Source organism: Suncus etruscus, chromosome 18 (genome assembly GCF_024139225.1).
Source record: "Suncus etruscus isolate mSunEtr1 chromosome 18, mSunEtr1.pri.cur, whole genome shotgun sequence".
NCBI lineage: Eukaryota > Metazoa > Chordata > Mammalia > Eulipotyphla > Soricidae > Suncus > Suncus etruscus.
In genome coordinates, this window is record NC_064865.1 from 21,483,987 (window position 1) to 21,500,479 (window position 16,493).

At 42.6% G+C, this 16,493-nt stretch overlaps 1 protein-coding gene across 2 annotated transcripts in view; it reads right to left on the reverse strand.

The window, feature by feature from the left end:
- SCAF8 (SR-related CTD associated factor 8) overlaps positions 1–16,493 on the reverse strand; it is a 127,730-nt gene that overhangs the window by 76,928 nt on the left and 34,309 nt on the right. For both annotated transcript variants that reach the window (XM_049765322.1, XM_049765321.1), the window contains exons 9-16: positions 16,149–16,280; positions 15,628–15,740; positions 12,380–12,573; positions 9,033–9,133; positions 7,267–7,380; positions 5,774–5,930; positions 4,520–4,653; positions 2,436–2,580 (exon numbers count right to left, since the gene is read on the reverse strand). In XM_049765322.1, coding sequence (XP_049621279.1) covers positions 2,436–2,580; positions 4,520–4,653; positions 5,774–5,930; positions 7,267–7,380; positions 9,033–9,133; positions 12,380–12,573; positions 15,628–15,740; positions 16,149–16,280 — 1,090 coding nt within the window. The remainder of the gene's footprint in view (positions 1–2,435; positions 2,581–4,519; positions 4,654–5,773; positions 5,931–7,266; positions 7,381–9,032; positions 9,134–12,379; positions 12,574–15,627; positions 15,741–16,148; positions 16,281–16,493) is intronic.

Genomic DNA, 16,493 nt, shown 5'->3' on the forward strand with positions numbered 1-16,493 from the left:
AATCCTGGCATCCCATATGGTCCCCGAGCCTGCCAGGAGTGATTTCTGAGCATAAAGCCAGCAGTAACCCCTGAGTGTTGCCGGGTGTGACGGGAGGGGGAGGGGGAGGGGGAGGGGGAGGGAGGGAGGAAGGGAGGGAGGGAGGGAGGGAGAGAGAAGAGAAGAGAGGGGAGGGGAGGGGAGAGAGGAGGGGAGGGGAGGGGAGGGGAGGGGAGGGGAGGGGAGAGGGGAGGGGAGGGGAGAGGGGAGGGGAGGGGAGGGGAGGGGAGGAGAGGAGAGGGGAGGGGAGGGGAGGGGAGGGGAGGAGAGGAGAGGGGAGGGGATGGGAGGGGAGAGGAGAGGAGAGGGGAGGGGAGGGGAGGGGAGGGGAGGGGAGAGGAGAGGAGAGGGGAGGGGAGGAGGGAGAGGGGAGAGAGAGAGAGATTATTAAGTAAAGGGATCGGAGAGATAGTACAGTGGGTAGGGTATTTGCCTGACATACAGCTGACCCAGGTTGGATTTTCAGCACCCCTTTATGGTTCCCCGAGCCCACCAGGTGTGATCCCTAAGTACAGAGCCAGAAGTAAGTCCTGAGCACTGCCAGGAGTGCCCTCTAGACCCCCCCCACAAAGTGAGTAAAAAAAAGAGAAACCATAAAACACATGGTTTTAATAAATACTATTTTCAGACAATAACTTCATAAAGACGAAGGTAGGTTTTTCACATCAATTATTTGGAAGAATCTCTTAAAAATAATTATTGTTTTCAAACAAATAATAGGAAATGAGCAGTAATTTAGCAAACTGGAAATAATACAAGATCAAGTTCTCTATAAAACACACATCAATTTCAAATTAAGTATTAAGGTCTCATCTTGAAATTTTATGCCACATGGAAATCATCCATTCTCAAAAAATCTACTATGTAATTTTGCTGACAGATTTTAAGTAATCTATTCAATGGTTTACCAATACTAAAATACTTTTCCTAAAGTAACCAAATGATTCAAGAAGGTCAAAGAAATTTTTAGTATTTGAAAAATGTTCTGGGGCCGGGCGGTGGCGCTAAAGGTAAGGTGCCTGCCTTGCCTGCGCTAGCCTTGGACGGACCGCGGTTCGATCCCCCGGTGTCCCATATGGTCCCCCAAGCCAGGAGCAACTTCTGAGCACATAGCCAGGAGTAACCCCTGAGCGTTACTGGGTGTGGCCCAAAAACCAAAAAAAAAAAAAAAAAAAAAAATGTTCTCATTGATTCCTTGTACATCTCCCAAACTAATCTACAAAGCTCTTTATCTCTGGGGAGGGAGGAGAAGCATCACCCTGCAGTGCTCAGGGGTTACTCCTAGTTCTATGTTCCTGTGGTGCTCGGGGGACCATATAGGATGCCTAAGATTGAACCCAGGTCAGCTACATGCAAGACAAATGCCCTACCCACTGTATAACCTCACTCTGGTTCCAAAAGCCTTATCTTGAAATCAAAGAAACAATGGATCTTTATGGCTGATGCTTTGTTTTGGAGCCATACCTGGAGATGGCTTAAGGATTACTGCTGTCTCTGTACTCAGTAATTGCTTGTGACCAGTGCACAAGAGACCATATGGGATGAAGGGGAACAAACCTGGATCAACTACATGCAAGACAAGCATTAATTCATCAGTGCAACAGTGGCTTTTACTGCAACATAATGTAAAAAAGGAAAAGCTGGAGATAGCACAGAGGCTAAAGTGCTTTGCATGCATCTGACAGGGTTTGATCCTTGGCATCCCATATGGTCCTCCAAGCAGCACCACCTGGAGATTCCTGAGTTCAGAGCCAGGAGTAATACCCCTGAGCACCATGGGGTGTGACCAAAAAACTAACATAAAAAAATATTAAAAAACATTGTGTAGGGGCCAGAGAGATAGCGTGGAGCTGGAGTATTTGCCTTGCATGCAGAAGGACTGTGGTTCGAATCCCGGCATCCCATATGGTCCCCATAGCCTGCCAGGAGCGATTTCTGAGCATAGAGCCAGGAGTAACCCCAAGTGCTGCCGGATGTGACCCCCCCAAAAAAAACAAAAGAAAGAAAATTTGTGTAAAAATGGAAACACATTTGTGTGTGTTTTAAGGAAAACCCATCTATGTATGTTATACATTTTTTTCTAATTGTGGAACATTTTTTATATAAAACATGAATTTTCGGTCATGATTAAGAGTAGCATAGTGATATAAAATCATGCCATTTCCTTTCTGTTGCATGGTCCTTGAACTCTGTATCACCTTGGAACTTATTAAAGCTACATCAAGGATCCTCCGCAGGCCTTATAAAGCCAAATACCTGGTCCAGCAATCTGCGCTTCAATGGCCCCGGGGGAGTTTGACATAGCTATGGCCACCCTACAGCAACAAAACTAGTAAAAACAGAGAATTAATATATGCTGAACTTCAAATTAACTGTAGAAGAGGACAATTCCTTACCAGGAGGAGGCTGTGAAGGGTTAAAACTTGCTCGAAGAAAAGGAGGTGGAGGAATTGGATTGTAGCCAGGAGGAGGAACCGGCATCGACACAGGAAATGCTGGTGGCACTAAACTAACTGCAGGCACAGCTGGTGCTACTGGGATCTTTTGTGGACAGAAAAGAAAAAGCCCATGAACTACTTCATACATTTGTAATGACAACAATTTGGGGCAGGTCGAGTTAAGTTGTTTCTAATTTCTTTATAAGGAAGGTTAGCAGCAACATGTTGCTTCTGCCTTCTGTGTAACTGTGTGTACTACCTGGGTTTTATAAAGGAGAATCAATACCAGTCAATAAATCAAAAACATGGGGACTGTGAACTCTCGTAGTCAAGTGATAGAAAGTAATGGTTCTACCTGAAGATGAAATTTCATACTCAACTGGGAACTGGCACCACCCACCAAGTACATGAAATTTAGTGTAACATCCTAACCACCATTAGAAAGCATGCCAAAATTAACTGGAGTTTCTCATTCACTGTACTGTCAACTACCTTTACTCACCACCCTAGGACTAGTAATCTCCAAATATCTATGCACTGGCTTGCACTCTCTCCTAAAGATCACAGTATGTTAGCAGCCTAGTCAACATTTCGACTTTATCTGAAAGATCTTCAAACTTCACCTGCTTTAGACAAAGTTGCAAATACCTTTCCCAAAACAACTCCTCCCACACCATCCCCATTCTCGGGCCCTAGGAACTGCTTTTCATAGCAAATCTAACAAAATTACGATGGTCACCGCATTGAAGCTACACCTTGAAGCTACACCTTGGAGGGTTCCCAGAAGATGGCTTAATGGTGTAAATCACTAGAACAAGGCTGCATATTGAGTCCCCATCACAGAGGCCAAAGAGTTTGCTCTGCTGTCAGGAGTCCCAGTGAGCAAGGCTGAAATGCTCTAGAGAATCTAGAGAGGGCAGTGGTTAGATTTGGCCTAACTCTTGCTACTGCTCATGTGCTAAGGGGACTCTCACTGCCCTTATGGTCTGGAATCCTTGATGAGGGAAAATCTGAAGGGATGGGGGGCACCCCCCCCCCAACACCTTCTATCTGATTCCCCCCTCTCCTACTGCTATCAGTCTAGTCTGAGTCACCATCATTCCTGACATGGATTGCTGTAATTGTCTCGAAATTGCTCTCCCTGCTTTCTTCAACGCCCACTAGTCCAATCTCAAAATAGCAGCTTTAACACTTTAACACCTCATTACAACAAATCACTCCTTAGAGAAAAATCCTCCAGTGATTCCATCCTATCTAAATGAAAAACCAAACTTCTTCTGGAAGCCTCCCTGGCATTGAGGGCTCTCAGTGCATTCTCCTAGGCCACTGGCAGCATGCCCAAGCCACACCCTGGCATAGGCCCTTCTAGGACTGAAGGTTCCATTCCTGAAGGCTCTTCCAGGAAGAGCCCACAGTGGAACCCCTCCCTCCTCAGCTTTAACTCCTTGCTCAAAAGTCTCAACGTCAATGAGGTTTGCCCTGACAGTTTTAAAAATCTGATACCAGATACCGGGACCTGAGTGGTGGTGCAAGGGGTAAGGTGTTTTGCCTTGTACGTGCTAACCTAAGACAGACCTCAGTTCCATCCCGGCATCCCATATGGTGCCCCAAGCCAAGAGATTTCTGAGCGCATAGTCAGGAGTAACCCCTGAGCATCACTGGGTGTGGCCCATAAACAAAAAGAATCCCAGATACTAGGCATTCTTGATCCTCCTCCTCACAGGGTCTCATAAACATATTCCAAGTCTCCCCTACTTGGGGGGTGGTGGTGGTGATAAAAGTTCCATAAGGGCAGGGATTGCTGGTTTTACCGATGAATGTACCGTTTCCCAGGGGCCTGGCATAATGATTATCAGGGACAAATTTATCAATAATTGTTCAATGAACATTAAAGAACAGTCATACATTTCAAGAACTTTTTTTTTAAAAAAACATACTGAACTTGCATTTATTCTGACCATCCTCTATGCATTCTAAATTAGTGAGTCAACACAGAACTGTAAGTACAACTCTGACCCAAGACAGAATCACCCAGCACTGACCTGAAGCATCGCTACAGGCGGAGGGAAAACCTCAGCCTGAGTGGTAGCCACGGGCTCCTTCTCTGGGGGTGCTGGGCTCGGCGCTGCGGGCACTGGCTCTTTAACAGGCTCTGAGCTTTTCACAGTTTCCCATTCTGAACAAGAGAGGTGGAGTTAATTTTCTTTGGCTAGGTGTAACTTTTCATTCTATTATAGGTCTATTTTATGCCTCAATCCTTTAGGTGGGTCTGCAAAATCCTAATTTATCTAGATTCAGTCTGATTAGGACACTAGGGGTCCAAGTAAGTATGACAAGAGATGCAAATAGCGAAACACTAAATCATTTCATCTAAGGAAAAAAACTAGAGAATATACATAATAAACACAACGGATATATTTCAAAGGCAGTTCTAATACAATAAATGATTTTGTCATGAGATACAAGAGAAGACCAAAAGAAAACATGGTCAAATAAAATCTTTCTGGAAAGTTAGGCAAAATGAGGACTCAGATACTCAAAAGTTTCTCTTAGAAGTTTTTCCATCTGCTTCATCAAAACTCTGACTGGTAAGACTTTATAACACTGACTGGTAAGACTTTATATATGTGACTTTCGTACCTATCTGGCTGAGTAGACTGCTCATCACAAACTTGGCTCCTGCTTGGGATCTATTCCTTAATAGCTATTAATCTGGCTATTCCTTCAGTGTTTAGGGATCATTTTAAAGCTGCTCGCTGGGGACAGAGCAGTGTTACAGACTAAACCTACATGCAAAGCATGTGCACCAACCCACTGAGCTGTCTCTTTGGCCCTGGACTTAAAATTCTTGAGTGGACTTGACACAAGATGTTCCCATGGGACAGAAAGCTCTTTCCAGGCCTGACTCCTTTTCACCTCCATCAAACCTCTTCTCGCTTCTCTTTTTCTAAGCTAAACAACACTGACTCAGAGATGCAGCTCAGCAGCAGAAATTCTGGCTTCAATTCTGTCAAAACAAATCACCGAAAAGCCATTTCAGCTTTTCATTCTATTCTTTTCCACTAAAACATGGACTGGCAACTTTCCCCTAATATCCCTCAGCAACTTCACTACTGGTTAATAGTATATAAGTTCACATCGTCACACTACACACAATCTTCATATGACCCAAGCCTAGCATTTCTGGATGCTTCTCAGAGTAGTAACCTTGGAAGAAATGCTGGAGTTGGGTCATGCCTGGGCTCACAACAAAAGCAATGAAATGATGGTGCATAGGATAGTTCTTGGAAACTTACCAGTATTCACAGTTTCCTGATCAATCATGCCTCCTTCTGCAAAACCCTCTAAGTCATCCACTTTAACTTTTTCCCATGGTATGTAAGTAACTCCAAGATCCACATCCCAGAACTGTTTGTATTCTGTTTTTACACCTTTGTTTAAGGCCCAAGCAATCTGTCAGGAACAAAGAAAATGTTTATAGTACTATGTGTAAGGTAAAATGATTAAAATCATGTGAATAAATTACAAACAAAATTTAATTAAAAAAATCAGTTTGGGGGCCTGAACAATATAGCACAGCAGTAGGGCGTTTGCCTTGCACACGGCAGACCTGGAATGAACCTGGGTTCGATTCCTGGCATCCCATATAGTCCCCTGAGCCTCTCAGGACTGATTTCTGAGGGCAGAGCCAGGAGTAACCCGAGCACTGCTGGGTATGGCCCAAATGCCAAAAAAATCAGTTGAACTGACCAAGTACCTGACAGGGGTCCTCAAACTTTTTAAACAGGGGGCTAGTTCACTGTCCCTCAGACCATTGGAGGGTCTGACTATAGTAAAAACAAAACTTATGAACAAATTCTTATGCACACTGCATATATCTTATTTTGCAATGAAGAAACAAAACAGATACAAATAAAATATGTGGCCCGCGGGCCATAGTTTGAGGACCACTGGCTGAAACTATCAAGAAAACTTGGAGTGTTCTGTTAATAAAACTTGTAAAAGCACTAGTGCTTATAACCAGCTTCCTTTCTAAGTCATTTAAAACTAATTTAAATGGGCTGGAGCAACAGAATGGGTTCAGGCGCTTGCCTAGCATGCAGCAGATCATGGCTCAATCCCTGGTACCACATAAGGACATCCCCGGAGGATAGTCAGAAGCAGCCCCTGAGCACGAACAGGAATGGTTCAGGAGCCTGGCTGCCTTTCACTAGGGCCTTGTGATTTCAAAGATCTGTTTAACTCCGTTGTTGGTTCCTGGATTTAATTTGCCTTTATCTAATTCTGAGTCCAACAATATGGAACATATTTCTTTGAGCTAAGTTCTAAGTTAGAAAACAAAATGAACTCAACACTTAACACTCTTTTTTTTTTTTTTTTTGTGGTTTTTGGGTCACACCCGGCAGTGCTCAGGGATTATTCCTGGCTCCAGGCTCAGAAATTGTTCCTGGCAGGCATGGGGGACCATATGGGACGCCGGGATTCGAACCGATGACCTCCTGCATAAAAGGCAAACGCCTTACCTCCATGCTATCTCTCCAGCCCCCACTTAACACTCTTAATAACACCATATAGACTGAGAATTGTGTTCCTTTCTCCACTTCTTTTTTTTTTGGGGCCACACCCAGCATTGCTCTGGGGTTACTCCTGGCAGGCACGGGGGACCATATGGGACACCGGGATTCGAACCAACCACCTTAGGTCCTGGACCGGCTGCTTGCAAGGCAAACGCCGCTGTGCTATCTCTCCGGGCCCCTTTCTCCACTTCTTGAAGTTCTATGAATCTTACCTTAATAACCTTAGATCCAATTTTATATGATCCAGAACTAAGTTTCTGAAGAGCCCGAAATGCATCTTGTCGATGAACCATACAGACATAAGCACAGCCCCTGGGAGGAATCATCTATTAAAAAAAAGGTTTTAGAAAAGGTAAAAAGAAAACAATGATTTCTAGCATTGTACAGCTTCAATGAAATAAAATACTGACTACTGTCTACTAATGAATTATTTTCTGTTTCCTTTACCCAAGTTTATGGTATAACTCACAAAGATTTGTTTTTAAAAAGTCTCCAAATTCAAAACCTAGCCAGATCAAATTTAAGTTAGAGATTTAGGAAGGTCACTTAGAAGATGAAGGAATAAGGCAATCTAATGCCAAATTGTAGTCTATGACTACAAATGTGACCAGCACCACCAAAACCCAAAATGCCAGTTAGAGCCGAGGTCTACCCCAACCAGGGATTTCCACTTTACATTAGAATTATCTATACTAATCCAGAATTCAATAAAAATCTAAAGATACTGACCATGAACAAGACTACTTTTCAATCTGTCAATATATTTTGAGTAGGCAACCACAGCTAAAGACCATTAGTTGAAAATTGGAAATTAAAATTTCAAAGCGGTTATTCATGGGCAAACAAGTCAAACCTGCAGTAACTACTTCTCATGAGATAGAGGGACTTTATTTTGTTTTATTTTGGTGGTTTTGGGCCACACCTGGCAGCGCTCAGGGGTTACTTCTGGCTGTGCTCAGAAATTGCTCTTGGCAGGCTCAGGGGATCCTATGGGAGGACCAGGGATTGAACCCAGCTCCGTCCTGGGTCGGCAACGTGCAAGGCAAACATGCTACTGCTGTGACATCGTATCACTCCAGCCCCAAAATAAAGGGACTTTAAATAACTAAATTAAAACATTCAACCAACCATCAGTGTAGTCATCAATGTCCTTTATCGGTGCAACTCAGATTTAGTTTCTATTGGTAATATGACATAGCTTAATTACTCGACCAGCACTGTGTTGAATATCTATTGAGAGCATACACAGAAGTGCTAAAAATGAAATGGCCACACAAATTAAATGAAATTGGCTCTGAACAAGAATACTGGTATAGAACACTAAAACCATCCAACTTCCTGATAAATACAATGAGGTCCAATCACTATCAGAAAGAAGTTTAAATTTAAGTTTTAAATTTAAGTTTCTTGAAACAAATTAGTGATTGTGAAATATTTCATTACTTAGTTTTACTCCAAGAAAAGCAACAAGCCTTCAGGAAGAAGAGAACACTCAAAGACAAATCACTGAATCAAGTTGAAAAGTTACAGAGTTTTGGCTCCAGTTACTGGGGAATCCCCAGCCACAACACATGTTTTCCAAAGACTTACTTGAAAGAAGAGACCAAAGAGTGGAGAAAAGGCTGGCAAAAGACTGACACAGATGTCAGCTATCAGCTATGTCTAAGTAGACAGCTACTTAGGTGTCTATGGCAGGTGATTACAATTCCCTGTGCCTTGGCTTATTCACTTAAAAATTTTAATCCAATTGAAGACTGGATGTGTTGGGAAAGATTCTCTACCATTACAAGAGAGAGTATGTTAAAATCTCATTAGGTGGGAAATATTAAGAAGGATGATAAACAGTAGGAGAATGACATATCAGTGATTCAAGTTATTCTTTGTGAAGATGTGACCTGCTGAAGACAGACTTTGCTGAGCTGTAGGAACTAAAATGTGTGTGAAGAAAGAAGTGCAATTATTTTGTTTGTTTACTTACATTAATAGACTCAATTTGCCCAAACTCTTCAAATAGGTTGGTTAGATCTTGCTGCGTAGCCTTCTTGTCCACCTGACCGACCCAGAGAGTCGTACTACATACTGCCAAGACATGAGAGATAAATGAGCACAATCAGGTCACGTCTTCTGACAGCTGAGGAAACAGTACAAATGAATTCAATATGGTGCCTTTGAAACTACTGGTCAATCAGGACTTGCGTGACTAAAATCACCGAACATCCTGGATAGGCCTTGACACCTTTGCCAAGCTGGTCTCTTACATGAATCTGCTTGTAAACTCAACTGCACTTTTAATGACTGGGGGATGCTTGGTATCACTTATGACGACTATGACAGATTGAAACATGAGAACTGAAGGCATGTAACGAAGTTGCAAAACCAATTTTGTACAATCCTCTCGGAACACCTTTAAAGATCTTCCTGTAATGGGGCCGGGCGGTGGCGCTGGAGGTAAGGTGCCTGCCTTACCTGCGCTAGCCTAGGAGACGGACCGCGGTTCGATCCCCCGGCGTCCCATATGGTCCCCCAAGCCAGGAGCGACTTCTGAGCGCATAGCCAGGAGTAACCCCTGAGCGTTACCGGGTGTGGCCCAAAAACCAAAAAAAAAAAAAAAAAAAAAAAAAAAAAAAAAAAAAAAAAAGATCTTCCTGTACTGAAACAAGACAGTTCTGCCCATAAGCAATCATTGTATCCTTAAGGAAATAATGTGCTGGTGTACTTTCACCCCAAAACACAAATGTTAATACATGATACATGTTGCCACTTTTCATGCCTATAATTAAACATCTTTTTCTGAAAACATTTTAGTAGCAAATACTAATAGACTTGCGATTTAATGGAATTTGAAATTTATGTAAAAACCATTAAAAAGTATGCAGCTCTTTCTTTCATAACCTTCCCTCTTTGTAAGAGGCCAGGCAGGTCCAGAGCAGGATGTACTATGGACAGTTACAGAACAAGTTCCCTAGAGAACAGGTATTTTCCAAGCAGGTCTCTCTGCTTAGAAATGAACTTTGAGACCTGATGATTGCGTGCTGCTTCAGGCAGTCTCACTATTTGCAAACGTAACTTACTATTAAACCAAATTCTCAAAGGGTAGTCTGAGTTCTTTATCAAACTTAGCAGTTTCAGAAGACACAAAAAATGAACTCTGGTCACAGCAGCACTAGTCTTTCTGAAGGCTCTGAGAGAACTGACTTCCTTCCTCCCTTACCCTTAGGACTACTGGAAGGATCCAAGGCAGCATAAAAGCCCCAAGCAGCAGAGAGGTACTTTGTGTCTGCCAAAGAAAGACTTCCAAGGGGGAGCTGGGTTTCAGTTGTTTTTCCTCACAAGGGGGCAGTAAGTCAGTTGAATCTGGGGAACCTCTGCCCTAGTAAAAACTCCAGTTCTATGGTCCCCCAAGCCAGGAGCAACTTCTGAGCACATAGCCAAGAGTAACCCCTGAGCGTTACCGGGTGTGGCCCAAAAACCAAAAAAAAAAAAAAAAAACTCCAGTTCTGCCTAAGGACCAGCAATAGGAAAACACTATGACCTGATCATTTGCTCCCCAATTGAACCGGATTCTGTTTTTTTAGGAAGGTCTGAGGTTAAAAAACAAAACATGCTTACTATATATCCTCAAGTATTCATTGCATTTTTAAAAAATTCTTTATCATGGCCAGAAAAAGAGAGCACCCTAGGAGTACATGGGAGCCAGCTGTAGCAGTGGAGCACAAACCTCCCATGTGCAAGGCCCAGAGTACAAGAACCAGAGCAGAACCAAGCTCTGACCAGGCACTGCAGGACTCACACTGGCCACTGCAGCTCTCAAAGAATGAAAGCCAGCAACGTCAACACTAATAAGGGCAGTTCTGTAACAACTGGGGTAGCAAAATGGTCACAATCGAGATCAAGAAGAGAGAAAACTTCAAGTCTTATCTTGGGGCCGGAGAAATAGCAAGGAGGTAAAGAAAGCATTTGCCTCGCATGCAGGAGGTTGGCGGTTCAAATCCCGGCATCCCATTTGGTCCCCTGAGCCTGCCAAGAGTAATTTCTGAGCATAGAGCCAGCAGTAATCTCTGAGCACTGCTGGTTGTGACCCAAAAATCAAAAAAAAAGTCCTATCTAAAAAAACTGGGGTGTGTGTATGTGTCTCCCCATCTCCTACCTGTTGCTTCTTCCTGTACTACTGTTCTGCCTGACTGTTGATATTCCGAAGGGAAGCTCAGGAGGAAGCATGATAAACATTTTATGACTCAACCCTAAACATCTGTTTGCTTATCCGAAGTTCTAAAGTTCTAAAGTATCCCGTTCACATACAACGGGATAAAGCATTTTACAAGAGTATTGCCAAACATCAGGAAAGTCTAGCTTGAAGAACTAGGATTCTGGATTCTGGGCCAGCTGGCCTCCTTTGCTCCGACTGCAACATTTGGTAAGGAAAGGTTCTCTTGCACATTTAGTTATATACCTGGACTTTCAATTCTCTAGTAGAACAAATTCTATCAACTCTCTGGTAGCAGAATGTATTTGAAAAGTAGGTATCCTGGTCAGTGTATCTATCTCAGTCTTCGTTTTGTAGATATTTGGTCACCTGAGAAGTGAAATTCCATGAAAATTTCTTCAGGCTGAACTGTTAAGAGCTTACTTTCCTGCGCTTCACATCCTGAACTAATATTTGCTGCCTAGGCCTCTCCTTAAACTCTCACTGCCAACAAATCATACGTTATCGAGAAACAGGAAAGTGCATTCAAGAGAAATCTTTCCTTCTGCAGTAATCCAGAATGTTTAAGTGGCTTTGATATTCTTATCATTTTTTTTGTTTATTAATATCTTTAAGCACCAAGGCTACAAACATGCTTGCTTTTGGGTTTCAATCATAAAAAGTTCATTCCCTTTACCAGTGCAACCTTCCCACCACCAGTCCCCCACCCCCATCGACATTCCTGTCCTCCATGTCATCATTACACTTACAAATTTGATGGTCCTACTCATTAGGACAGTTACTGACATCAATGTTCCTATAAAACAGGCACTAAGAGATCCGAACGGATCTCTAGTTCACTTGTATGTTTGCTCAAATTAAAAACATTATTTTTGGACTAGGAACAATAGACTGTGGCTGGATAGGGTTTGATTCCCAGCATCCCTTATGGTCATCCAAGCTCACCAGGAGTGAATGATCCTGAGGATTAAGCCCTGAACACAGCAAGAGTGGCCCAGATCCCCCTCCTCCCAATAATCTACTCAGGGACCTAGTACTTTAGTAACCCCTGGCCACTATTCAGTGTGAGATCAACATTGAGCGTGAGTGGCAGTGACAGTGTGGGTGCTAGCATCTCTTACCGCTGAGCGTTTTGGAGCGAATCGGGGGCAGGCCCTTCTTCTGCCGTTCTTTCTCTCGCTCTCTTGCTCGCCGCTCACTCGAGTAGGAACGGGACGACTTCCGCTTCCTTTCCCTCGAACGTGAACGTGAGCGCTTTCGGTGTTTGCGTTTCCGAGAACCAGAGCGGGATCGAGACCTTCGCTTTCTTGGTGACCTGAAAAAAATTCGTGACTTAACTTCTGAGAACAGTGTTGTTCTATCAAACTGCCCAATTATAGGTGAGAATGAAAAAAATTTACCTTGCATATAGCAATGTCTTACAATTTTTAAGTACATGAAAGCATCAAACATGCACATTCCAAATATAGTTGCTTCTCAAGAGTCACAATGTTCTTTTGCGGGCCGGCAAGGTGACGCTAGTGGTAAGGTGTCTGCCTTGCAAGCGCTAGCCAAGGAAGGACCGAGGTTCGATCCCCTGGTCTTCCCAGGCCAGGGGCAATTTCTGAGCGCTTAGCCAGGAGTAACCCCTGAGCATCAAACGGGTGTGGCCGAAAAACCAAAAAAAAAACAAAAAAAAAAAACCCACCAATGTTCTTTTGCAATGATTCTCAGTGGGTGATAGAGGAAGAGTTATGATTTTAGCAAATGCCACCCCTGTTCTCAGTATTTTCCAATCCATTTTTCAAACAAGATTCAGGAATAGTAAAAAAAAAAAAAAAAAAAAACCAACAACAAATTGATCTTTAGTCAGCACACACACATACACACACACACACACACAATTTTACAAGGGCTAAAAGGTGCCTACAGTGCAATTGGGGGGAGGGGTCCCGTGCACACAAATTTTATCTGTTTGATGAAAGAAAGCAGATTTACAAGGGAACACACTTAGGGATTCCATGCCCCTCACAGGGAGGGGTAGGCCAAAATAAAGCTTGAAAACAAAAGTTTAAAATAAAATTTTAATTCTTAAAAATTAAGAAACAATAGGGGTCGGTGAGATGGCACTAGAGGTAAGGTATCTGCCTTGCAAGCGCTAGCCAAGGAAGGACCATGGTTGGATCCCCCGGCGTCCCATATGGTCCCCCCAATCCAGGGGCAATTTCTGAGCGCTTAGCCAGGAGTAACCCTTGAGCATCCAACGGGTGTGGCCCCCCAAAAAAAAACAAAATTAAGAAACAGTGTTTTTTGTTTTTTTGTTTTGTTTTTTTTTTTTTGTTTTTGGTTTTTGGATCACACCCGGCAGTGCTCAGAGGTTCCTCCTGGCACTATGCTCAGAAATCGCTCTTGGCAGGCTCAGGGGACCATATGGGATGCTAGGATTTGAACCACCATTCTTCTGCATCTAAGGCAAATGCCCTACCACTGTGCTATCTCTCCGGTCTCAAGAAACAATGTTTTTAATTCTGCTTACAGATTTTCAATTTCTAAAATTTCATGGTGCTTGACTTTTCAATACAAATACTAAACACTATCTTTTCTTTCAATCAACCATATGCCACTGAGCTAATCAAAATGCTTTTGAGAAGGTATAGCTAAAAAAAAAGGACACTTCTAAAAGAAAGGAAATCTAGCACTAACTGCTGTTTGCTTTAAAAACAGTAAGTTTTAAAAAGTTCTCATTTGCAACATAAACATAATAACTTCTTAAGACAAACTATAATGGGGGGGGGGTCTAGGGGAGATCACCCAAAATATTGCCCTTCTTCCAGCACTTGCTATTCAGATTTTCAGGAAAGAAACAGTATGTAAAAGAACTTTGTTAAGAATAGGCTGGAGAGATAGCGCATCAGTAGGGCATTTGCCTTGCAAGTGGCCAACCCAGGACCAATGGTGGTTCAAATCCCAAGGTCGCGCCTCCTGCCAGGAGTGATTTCTGAGCAGAGAGCCAGGAATAAACCTCTGAGTGACATCGTGTATGACCCAAAAACCAAAAACCAAAAAAAAAAAAAAGAATAGGCTGAAGAAATAGTAGTGAGTAAGGCACCTGCCTAGCATGTAAGCAACCCCAGTTCAATTTTGGGCATCAGTCAGATCCCAAGCACAACCAAGAGAAAGCCCTGAGCACTGTCGATGTGTGTCGTCCCCCCCCCAAAAAAAGAGACAACAAACCAATAAACTAATGACTTCAAGTTTTTATGCCTATATGGCATAAAGATGTGTACAGTCTACACAAAAAAATTATTGGGTTAAGCTTTTTAAAAATTCTTTGACGGACCCAGAGAGATAGCACAATGACGTTTGTCTTGCAAGCAGCTGATCCAGGACCTAAGGTGGTTGGTTTGAATCCCGGTGTCCCATATGGTCCCCAGTGCCTGCCAGGAGTAACCCCTGAGCAATGCCAGGTATGGCCCAAACCCCACCCCCCAAAAAAAGAGTATTTCCTGAGCACAGACCTAGCAGGCACCCCCAAATCTGGCCCCAAAACAGTAGCAAGAACAAAAGCCAAAGCAAAAAAAAACAAAAAACAAAAACAAAAAAAAACACCAAAAATAAAACATCCCCCAGGGGCCAGAGCTATAGCATAGTGGTTTGGCGTTTGCTTGCATGCAGCCAACACAGAATGGACCCCATTCAATTCCCAGCATCCCATATGGTCTCCCGAATCTGCCAGGAGCAATTTTTGAGAACAGAGCCAAGAGTAACCCCTGAGCACAGCCGGTATGACCCTAAAACCAAAACCAAAACCAAAAAAAAAAAAAAAAGAACACCACCCCACTAACAATACCCTCCAAATCTAAACAGCTCTGACACATGAATATTACCAAAATATCCAAAAGCATATCCATAAAAACAGAAGTTTATAGTTTTGAAATGCTGGTTTACTTCTAAAATTCTATCATTCTAAGAAAAATGATTCCTTTAATCCCAAGGAAAAAATAAAGCCAATATTTTTTAAATGTTTCCATAAAGCTTACTGTTAAATTATTACTGTTATCACTCCCCTACTCCCCCCAAAAATAGCTAAAGCAATCCTTGGAGGAAAAGAAAATGAGAAGCATCACTTTCTCCAACTTCAAACTGTGCTACAAAGCAGTGGTTATATAATCAGAGGGAGAGAGTCCGACACAGAAGGATCTCTCTCATATGTGGGATATAAACAGAATGGGGAATGACAAATACCCCACTAAGGGTACTTAGGGTTAAGTGAATACTTGTGACAGAATAGGTGTTGAGCCATTGTATGCCTGAAACCTAATCACAAATAACTGTAATTTTTCAGTGACTATATATAAAAATAAAAAATGTTTAAACATAATTACTGAACCTTGACCGTGATCGTGAATGTGTTCGTGATCTTGAGCGAACAGCCACTTTCTTGGCTTCTTGGTCAAAGATCTCTTCTTCCACAGCATCTTGACCTTCATCTATATCCATATCCTTCAAAAGAACAAACAAAAAGCCTGACTGAGTTTAAGCATGAGTTGGTAATTCTCTCATTTAAAAAAAAGAATCACCAGATTAATGTCAGCACTAAAATCTAATGCAATGGTCTGTGTGTGGAATATAAAAGTGTTTGTCAGCGGCCAGAGCAGTAGCACAGTGGTAGGGTGTTTGCTTTGCACGTGGCTGAGTTCGATCCCTGGCATTCTTTATGGTCCCCCCAAGCCTGCCAGGAGTTAATTCTAAGTGCCGAACCAGGAGTAACCCTTGAGCATCACTGGGTGTGGCCCAAACCCCTCCAAATAAAGGTCGGGGGTATTCAGAACATGACAATGGTAGTATTTTATACATTTCTGTCAAATTCAATTTAGAAATGCATGACCCAGAGAAGCATTTACTTCTTACCTGTTGCTGAATATCTATGGAATCATCCAAATTTGCTTCAGGTTCAAGGAAATGCTGCTGACTACTGCCCTGTGAAGGTGACGCTGAATGCTCGGACCCGAATGTTCCCTCCTGACTGTCCTGAGGAGTTGCCTATTGAGAAGGCAAGCAAATACATGGACAGTAAAAAATAATATCATTGGAAATGAAAACTTAAGTACAGAAATAAATAGACATTTCACATAAAGATAATTTATAATCCAATTAATATCAATCTTTTGTAAAAAAAAAAAGAATTCAGCAAAATAGAATATTTGTAAAAAGAGAGGCAATGACTATCAAAAAGTAGGTTTGGCAAACTGTGTA